Here is a 10,006-nt window from a genome sequence, read left to right on the forward strand (position 1 = left end):
ACTCTCCCTCCGGGCTGCTCAACAGCCAGGGCTCCTGCTTATTGGTTCATAGCGCAGCCAGGGCTCCAGCCTATTCGTGAATAGACGTTGTCGCGATTCAGAACCCTTAGGTAGTCCCACCCACTCAGAGGAGGACTTTCCCCCTCTCTCCCATTGACCCCCATGTTATCCACCGGCCGCCAATAGTTCCCGAGAAATGAATGTCAGTCAATGGAGGCTGACGGAGGAACGTCCTCCCCGAAGTAATATTCAATAGGCGATAGGGGGTGCTAATATCCCTTTACCCAGGGAAACGAACATTACATATACAAAGGCATTAAAGTAGTCATATTTAAGGGCATTAATTCATTACAGTAGTCTGGGCACAGCATTGAGGAGAGCCATGTAATAAAAATCAATAATATTAATAACTAAAGTTTCTCAAAAAAATGTAAGAAATGCTATGGCAGTTTAAGTTGTTCATGTTTTGTTTTTTTTGCGTGTGATTATGTCTAATATGATCCTTAACATAGCAATAGATCCCATTTTGTCAATGTTAAGAAAACAGGAGTAGAATTCTATGACTTCAAGAGTCTCAGCCAACCGGCTTGTGAAAGCTCCACTCTGCTCCGAACACACGTGGCGTTCCCCCTGGAAGGTCGAAGCGCCTTTTTCTGAGGCACTCTGACATCACAACAGAGGGACACCGGTGGCGAGTCGTGTGAGGATGTGTGGAGCTCCGTCTGTGCAGCGGTGGACATCGGCATCCAACAGTGGGATTGAAATGCCTTGCACAGTGTGCAAGGCATTTCATACACAATGTTGCTCATTATAGCGCTCATACACAATGACGGTATTAAAAATGTATCACCAGGTTGGCATGGGTGGGTTGTAACCATGGGGATAACACGACCCCCCTCCTCTTTGTAGAACTCTCAAACTCGGAGAGACCCATGAGCTGAGGTACAAAACGATGGAGGGTTTTATACCCCAAAAAGCAAAAAGTAGTTAAACAAACATGTAAACAGGGAACCCAAAATAAAATTATTCAATATTCTGGCGATTGTCTTAACTTATAAAGTTCCTATGTATGTGAACACTGGCTCAGCTGACTCCTCCAACATTTACCATGTAAGATAATGAATCAAATGTTTAAAGTGTAGGTCCTACACTTTAAACATTTGATTGATCGTCTTACATAGTAAATCAACTCCATAGCTGTTCGGTCCCACATAGATACAGTTAGAAAAGAGATTCCACATATTATCTGAAAGTGTCAAAATCTATGATTAAATTCATTACAGCCCCATGAACTCCAAGTGTGATTGAAAATGTGAAACATAAAAAGCGTTATGGAGATACTTTATGGTTCACCTCCACTATGCTGGGCTCTCTACGCACACACACATACTGGCCGAGATGCACTGGGAAGATCCTCTCCTCTCTTTACAGGGAGATGAGTGACCTTAGGCCAAGCAGGGATATACATTGTCATAAAAAAATAACCAAAATTTTAATGAGCAGTCTCTTGACATTTTTGTTAAAGACTAGGAAGGCCCACTCACAGCATGAGTAGTAATTCACTGATCTGAAGTAATCGCCATAGCTATCTCTTTATTTGAACAGATACACCAAGCAAGCAAAAGTGTAGATTACTTCATGACTTTGTCAATGGCTATTGTGCTAGTCTATTAATGTACAACACATATTTACATAGAGTATACATCCCTATCCCCTTCAGTCTCTATTCAATCGCCCTTATCTCTATCTCTTTTCCCTTATCTCTCCCTCTCCTTTTAAATAGTGCATGCCAATTCGGCTCAGGTCTCTTTGGAACAGAAACTAGGCCCCCGCCCCCATACGTGCATCTCTCTCTCTCTCTCTCTCTCTCTCTCTCTCTCTCTCTCTCTCTCTCTCTCTCTCTCTCTCTCTCTCTCTCTCTCTCTCTCTCTCTCTCTCTCTCTCTCTCTCTCTCTGCTGCATGCTGGGAGTGAGTCGTGGTGTGGAGTGAGACGCTGAGTGTTTGTTCCATAGTAATTGATTTAATTTAACGTGGTTTATTGGGTATATTTTCACTTTAAGTTTATTGTTAGTGTGTGTATTCGTGCGTTACTTTTCCCCTCCTGCCGGTGTCTCGCCGGTCGGCGTCTTTCAGACGCCATGGTAAATGGAGTCACTTTCGGCCACCTCACGCGGAAGCATGGCATTAAGGTTAATGCCAGCTTTCTGTGCAGCGTGGAAGATATTGGGCTTGCGGTGGGAGAACAGGTGGGGCACGGCAGCGTGAGGTCGGCCGCTCAGATGAACAGTGCCGTGGTCATCTTCCTGGATCAGGTGGAGAAGGTGAACCGCGTCGTCGAGACAGGCATCACGGTGAAACAAATGTTTGTGCAGGTGGTGCCACTGACACAGCCATCCACCAGGGTTATCCTGTCTAATGTCCCTCCATTCATAACCGACAAATTTCTTAGCAGAGAACTCTCCAGACATGGGAAGGTGATGTCGCCCATTAAAAAGATAATGTCTGGATGTAGATCTCAGCTGCTGAAACACGTAGTGTCTCACCGTAGACAGCTGTTTATGATACTTAACAATCGGGATGCGGAGCTCAACCTCCGATTCCATGTTAAAGAAGATGATAACGATTACGTGATATTCGCCACCTCGTCGGCTATGAAGTGTTTTCGTTGTAATCGAAGAGGGACACACCGTGAAAGCCTGTCCGAGACAAGGGGATCCGACTCCGCCTGGCCGGGGGGTGACACCCGGCACTGTGGCAGAGCCTTCCGCTGCTCCGCCGGTTGCAGCAGAGCGGCGGGAGGCCGCTGCCCCAGGCTGCGGTGGAGATTTCATCTGCTGCATCCGAGGGGCCGATAGCCTCTCGCCGCTACTGTGTCCGACCTGGAGCACGGGGGGTGAGTATGGATGATGTGCATGGTGTGAGTGAAAATGATCAGGCAAGTGAGGGAGAGGTTTTGGGTGATGATGTGGTAGAAAGTGGGGTGGGGGAGGAAACAGCTGAAAGAAGTGTGAGTGAAGTGCAGGAGGAAATACAGGCAGAGGAGACAGGTGTGGGGGGCAGTAAGCCTATATGGGGGGAACAGGTGGAGGAGGCTGAGATGGAGGAGGAGGAAGAGGAGGCAGTGAAGGTGAAAATTGCTTCCAAACGAAGGGGAAAAACTAGAGCAACTAAGCAGGAAGCAAAGAGTAGTAAGGTGGAGGAGGACAGACAGACAGTAAGGGGGCAGACAGAGGAAAGTGAGAATGAGTGTGTCTCTGACAGCAGAAATGCTAAAGGGGTTAAAATGGAAGAACATTTCCCAGTTTTAAGTTTGTTTTATACCTCGGCCAGACTCCACATGAGCAAAAAAGATGAGTCTGGCTTCACTGATCAGGAGGTTTTTAGATTAAGGAAACTTTTGCCTAAAGTTAAACGACAAATGAACAAGGATGATGATGGGAAGAACTCCAATGTGTGTTTTAAGTAATTTATTGTTTTTTATTTTTGTTCTTAACTTCTTACTTATGGATAATTTTAGAGTGGGAAGTGTAAATGTAAATGGAGCCAGAGAACAAAGAAAAAGAGCAAGTATTTATGAGACGGCCAAAACGAAACATATTGATGTATCTTATTTACAAGAGATACATAGTGACAGCACTAATGAGGCATACTGGAGGAGAGAGTGGGAGGGGGAAGTCATTTTAAGTCACAACACTTCCCTGAGTGGAGGAGTTGGCTTCCTCCTCTCCAAGTCTTTTACTCCGGTCTCACTGGAGGTTGAGCATTTTATCGAGGGGAGGTTGCTTTTAATGAGAGCACGGTTCGACCTTTTTACTGCTGTTTTTATCAATGTGTATGCTCCAACAATCGGTACAGAGAGGAAGCTGTTTTTACAAAAAGTTAATGATGTTTTAAATGGCTGTGCCTCAGAGAATTTTTTATTCTTGGGGGGGGGGATTTTAACTGTACTGAAAACGCTGCGCTAGATCGCAACCATGCAGAGCCGCATCCAGTTTCCCCACAAGTTCTGAGGCAGCTGGTCTATTCTCATGGCCTGGTGGATGTGTGGAGGAGGACGCATGCAGACTGCCGTCAGTACACCTGGTCCCACCTCAAAGAGAGTAGGATCTCCTCAGCTAGGCTAGACCATATTTATTGTTTTAAGCATCATTTTAATATTTTCAAAATATGCAGTATTGTTCCTTCTGGTTTTAGTGATCATTCTTTAGTTTTGTGTAATGTTTTTATATTATTAGTTTTGTGTAATGTTATTTTACTATTTTAAAGAGGTTCTTATTTATTTCTGGGATGTTTTTAGACAGAGGAAGGGTGATTTTAGCAGTATTAGGCAGTGGTGGAACCATGTTAAGACTGAGATTAAACTTTTATGTCAACAGCACACCCTCAATGTCACCAGAGACATCACCAGATCTATGAAAGACCTGGAGGCTGATATAGTGGAACTAGAAAGATTGAGCGAGTCCACAGCAGATCGAGGATATATTGAAATCCTCAAAATCAAAAGGCTAGCATTAGCCGACCTGTTGGATGTTAAAGTACAGGGTACAGGGTGGTCAGGTCCCGGTTTCAAGCCAGTGTGGAGATGGATGCTCCCACCAGCTATTTTTTCGGCCTGGAGAAGAGGAGCGGGCAGAAGCGGGTAATCCACTCACTTTTAGTAGACAAAGGGCAAACACTAACAGAACCAAGCCAGATACAAAGGCGAGCTGTGCAATTTTATTCATCACTCTAGAGCAGCGAGTATGAGGAGCAGGAAACTCAGGTGGAGGGGTTCTACAACAGACTGCCTCAGGTCTCTGAGGAGATAAATGTACAGCTCAACAGGTCATTACAAATGCAGGAGCTGCTAGTCGCTCTGCAGGGCATGCAAGGGCGGCGGGCTCCCGGCATAGATGGCCTGAGCGTGGAATTTTATAAGGCCTTCTGGGATATCTTTGCTCAAGATCTTTTAGATGTTTTTAATGAAAGTCTGGCCTCTGGTTCAATGCCCACGTCCTGCAGGAGAGCTGTAATCACGCTGCTCCCAAACTGTGTGTGGATTACAAGCTTCTGTCCAAGCTCTTTGCCTCCAGGCTGGGGGTAGCTATGGAGCATCTCGTCCACCGGGACCAGACCTACTGTTTGCCCGGCAGGTCCATGGTGGACAATGTCCACCTCATTCGGGATGTTTTGGACATCTCCAGCTCATTGGGTTATAGCACTGGTCTGATTTCTCTAGACCAGGAAAAGGCATTTGACCGCGTTGAACACAACTTCCTCTGGAAAGTTATGGAGAAATTTGGGCGCTTTTTTCAGCGCTGGTTTCATAGCCAAGATCAAGGTGTTGTACAGTGATGTTGAGAGTGTGCTAAAATTTAACGGTGGTCTGTGTGCTCCTTTCAGGGTGTGTAGGGTGTGTGTGACTGTAGGGTGTGTGTGACTGGGAGACCGTGACGGTCTCCCAGTTCTTCCCCAGAGCCTGACTTGGCAAAAAGATGGTTTTAAGTACCTGGGGGTGTTCATTGGTAAAGAACACATAGTCCAGAAGAACTGGGAGGGCATCACAGAGAAAATTGAGGGGAAACTTTCCAAGTGGAAATGGCTGCTCCCTCAAATGTCTTTTAAAGGTATTGGTATTGGTTTTAAACAACCTTGTAGCATCCCAACTGTGGCACCGTTTAACCTGTGTAGACCCCCCTTCAAACTTACTAGCCCAATTACAGAGAAAAATTGTAGATTTATTTTGGGATGGTCTACACTGGGTGCCACAAGGGGTGCTGTTTTTAACCAGAGAGGAGGGGGGACAGGGCCTCGTCCACCTGGCCAGCCGGACAGCCACCTTTAGACTACAGTTCTTACAGAAATATCTCACAGGCCCGGCTGATCTAGTGTGGAGAGATGTGGCCAGCTGCATTCTCAGACATGCAGATTACCTGGGGCTGGATGCTGCTTTGTTTTTAATTGATTCTAAACTTTTGAAATTAAGTGGGCTGCCTCCTTTTTACCAGAGTGTCTTTAAGTCTTGGGGCCTTTTTAACTGTGAAAGGTGCCCAAAGTCTGACTCGCTGTACTGGTTGTTGAGAGAGCCATTGATTCACAGGGACAAGCTGGACATCAGCAGCAGCGTCACCCCCGGCCTGACGGTGGCTCTGATTAAAACCAAGACCCTGTGCCTGCAGCAGCTGGTGGATGCAGTGGGGCCAGCGCTGGGTGATGCCCGGGCTTTGGGTTCTCTCCTGGGCCTGCACTCTGTCCGGGTGGCGGGGAGGCTCCTGGAGCTGTGGCGCCAGAAGCTCACTGGGAGAGACAGGAGCCTCCTCATGGACTATGAGAAAAGAAAGGCCAGACCGGACCCTGCAGACCCCTTCCCTGACATCTCCCTGAGCCCAGGCCTGGGGGAACTCACCGGCCCCCTGCTGGCGACAGCACACCCGGAGAAGCTGACAAAAAAACTTGGTATTTTAATTATGTGAAAAACCTTGTGATTCACAAGGCCAGACTGTGCAACCGTTCCCCCACTGTGTGGTCCAACAGACTGGGAGCAAACGGACCCGGCCCACAGTGGAGGATTTTATACCAACCTCCCCTAAAAAAACTGACTGCCGACCTCCAGTGGAGAATTCTTCATGGTGCTGTAGCCTCCAATGCTTTTATTTCGGTTCTTAATCCTTCTGTTCCTAACACCTGTCCATTTTGTTGCCTTCGAGAGACTATTTATCTTGTTTTTACAGAGTGCAAGAGGCTCACAAGCTTCTCTCTCTTTTAACATGTTTTTATCATAGGTTTTTATCATAGGAGCTGCCTACAAAAAAGAGAAAAAAGAAAAATGTCAGCTAATTAATTTCCTTGCAGGTGAGGCAAAGATGGCTATTTACATTAGCAGAAAAAACAGAGTGGAGAACAGGGAAGGGCAGGAGGCAAAGGCAGTGTGGCTAGTCAATATTAGAGCGAGACTCTGGCTAGATTTTAGATTTTATAAACACATTGGAGATTTGGACGCTTTTAAACAGCGCTGGTGTTTTAATGACATTGTCTGTTCAGTTGTTGATGAAGAGTTGGTGTTTGCACAAGTTTTTATTGGATAAGCTATTTTGTTTCTAGACATACTAGCAAAGCATTAGCACTTTGTTGAACTGTTGAAATGTAAAAACTAAAATTATGTAAATAAAGTGTCTTGTTAAAATCAAAAATCTCTCTCTCTCTCTCTCTCTCTCTCTCTCTCTCTCTCTCTCTCTCTCTCTCTCTCTCTCTCTCTCTCTCTCTCTCTCTCTCTCTCTCTCTCTCTCTCTCTCTCTCTCTCTTCTCTCTATCCTGATGACCTTGTCTTTCCCTTCCCTCGGGCCACGCCATGGGGCTACTACTACACCTCTCACCCCACTCCCCCACCCTTCACCCCCATCCCCTCATCCACCCAACCCCCTGCTGAGTGCCTCGCCTCCATCCTATTTTTACAGGACTTTTTCAATCACGTCTTCTTGGCTACAGTGCGGTCGCCAGATGACCCTCCCCCCGTCTCCCCCCCCCCATAATCTCCCCTCGTTTCCATCCATTACGCATTCCTCTCCGCCCAGCTCCCCCCCCAACACACATCACTCTCTGTCCACTCTTGAACACTTTGAAAGCTGCACCGTGCGCCCCTCATAGTACCCGCTTCACCTGCTGTCAGAGACCACACCGCCCGGCAGGCAGGGCGGAGCGGAGCCAGGCCAGAGAGCCTCACTCTCTGGCCTCTGCTGGCTGCTCCCCATAACAAGAGGAAAAACACCCGCAATCACCTGCACCGGGAGCAGGGTTTTTTTCATGAAAGGTTGTAATAAAACAAGCTGCAAAGAGTGCACACACACACACACACACACACACACACAAGCACACACACACACATAGGCCCATACTCAGTAAGTGCACACATAATAGACATACGCGTGCACACACACACACACACCCACACCCACACACACACACACCAACACACACACCCATCCAGAGACCACCTGGGAGAGGGAGGTGGGAGGAGTGCCCTACCTGCTCCTTGACAGATGCGAGAATGGAGGAGGTGGTCTCTGTCTCTGACCCGTCCCCGTTGGAGGTCGGCATCACCGGGGCGACCATGGCCCCCTTCTCCTGCTCCGCGGGCTGCTCCGGCACCGGCATCGCTCCTGCTCACACACACACACACACACACACACACACACACACACACACAGGCAATCGCAAGCACAAACACAAACACAAAATGAAGGTTATACAGTTAATTCCCTTCAGCATGAATGGCAAAATAACAAATTATTAATAGAAGGTGGCAATTAATCCATCGGGTGATAGATGGACGCACGGGTGGCTGACAGACAGAGACAGAGGGACAAACAGACAAAACAAAAATTACAATCATCAATCAGAGTTGTGAGTAGTGCTACATTTCCACAGCCCATTTGCTTCACTTCAAATGCCATGCATTGGATGAATTGCCGCATAATCATGCAACCGAGCAAAGAAAAGGCTAGACTACAATGGGAACACAGCCCTGTTTAGTAATGCTATTAGGAAGCAGACAAGTCACACACACACAATTCTTTTAGTGGGTTGTAACCTACTTTTGCTCCCATGTATCAGTATTGCACTAGTTCTGTGTATTTTAAAATGAGGTTACGGTGAACAAAAATATCAAAGCACTCACAATAAACAGCTGATACAGCCTCACATTGCTAATGTCCTCCCTCTCTCCATCCCTCGGTCTCTCTCCCCCTCTGTGTCAAACTGAAGTAATTTAAAAGAGATAATAAGAATACAATTTTGTATTACAAAAAAAAAACGCTCTACAGCACATTAAAATTACCTGGCTGCGATTTATAATATTAATATGTCACGTTTAACGTTCCGTGGACTTTAATATTGTTGCTTTGGACATTTCTAGGTCACTTAAATCCCTCTAATTTATAACGGGTCTATATTTTATATTTCCTACCCACCATTTGCCCTGTGACTCCTTAACAAGGATGGGTCCATTAAAGACATGCATGCTGTTCCCTTCTTTTCTCCCCGCTTCCAGCCAGTCCACCTCTCACTGTGAGAGGCAAATCACAGCCCAAAAGTGATCCATTTCACAAAGGGGGAGTCACACAGGGACGAGATTAATTTAGGTGGCTGGCTTGTGAGACAAAGCGGGGGCCATAGAAAATCATTAGTGTGCGCTTGAGAATGTAATTCACAATGCTAAACGTGTGTTTGTTTAATCACTGGAGGACAATAAACCACAAAATACAAATGCTAGTTTTATAATGTGTGAACTCGGCAACAGAGCCAAAGTCAAAGAGTGTCAAAGAGAGTAAGAGAGAGAGAGAGAGAGAGAGAGAGAGAGAGAGAGAGAGAGAAAGAAAGAGACAGAGCGAGCAAACTTTAACTCACCCCTATCATAACCCTGACCTCATAACTAATGTAACTTATTCACACTATAAATATTCTAATTTGTACTAATTTGTATCTTTGATGATTTTATTTTGTGCTAATTTTTATATAATTATTATCGTCTTGTATCTCATGTTTGTATTTCTTTAACTTGTTGAACTTTGGCAATGTTAATGTATGATTTCCATGCCAATACATCAAAGCCCTTTTAGTCTTGAGAGAGAGACAGAGACAGAGCGAGAGTGAAAAAGAGAGAGAGAGAGAGAGAGAAAGATAGAGAAAGAGAGAGACAGAGACAGAGACATACAGATAGATGGAGACGGAGATGGAGACCAAGAGAGACAGCGAGAGCGAGAGCGAAAAAGCGAGAGACATAGAGACATAAAGGTTCCATGCGCTTACGGGGGCCAGGGACGAGACCATGGGGACTGGGGCTCCTGTCGATACGACCTCAACCTCAGTGGAGGACTAAATAATGAACTCCTGGGGAGTGGGTATGGATAATCAACCCTCCCCCCCCCCCCCCCCCCCCCGTTGGCAATCCCTCGCCTTGTACGTTGCACAAATTCAATGCTTGACGTGAACTCTATGTGAAAGCCAAAAAGAATGTTGCACTGACCTTGG

The 10,006-nt window shown here is 46.3% G+C and overlaps 1 protein-coding gene across 1 annotated transcript in view; it reads right to left on the reverse strand.

Annotated features, from left to right (window-relative positions):
* Nucleotides 1–8,131, reverse strand: part of ctnnd2a (catenin (cadherin-associated protein), delta 2a) — a gene marked incomplete at both ends in the record, with an annotated part of 236,799 nt that extends 228,668 nt beyond the window's left edge. Inside the window, one exon of the mRNA XM_084474908.1 lies at nucleotides 8,003–8,131. Within this exon, the coding sequence (XP_084331034.1) occupies nucleotides 8,003–8,131 (129 nt within the window). The remainder of the gene's footprint in view (nucleotides 1–8,002) is intronic.
* Nucleotides 8,132–10,006: the final 1,875 nt, after the last annotated feature.

The sequence above is a fragment of the Micromesistius poutassou genome (assembly GCF_964030765.1).
Source record: "Micromesistius poutassou genome assembly, chromosome: 11".
Taxonomy (NCBI): Eukaryota; Metazoa; Chordata; class Actinopteri; order Gadiformes; family Gadidae; genus Micromesistius; species Micromesistius poutassou.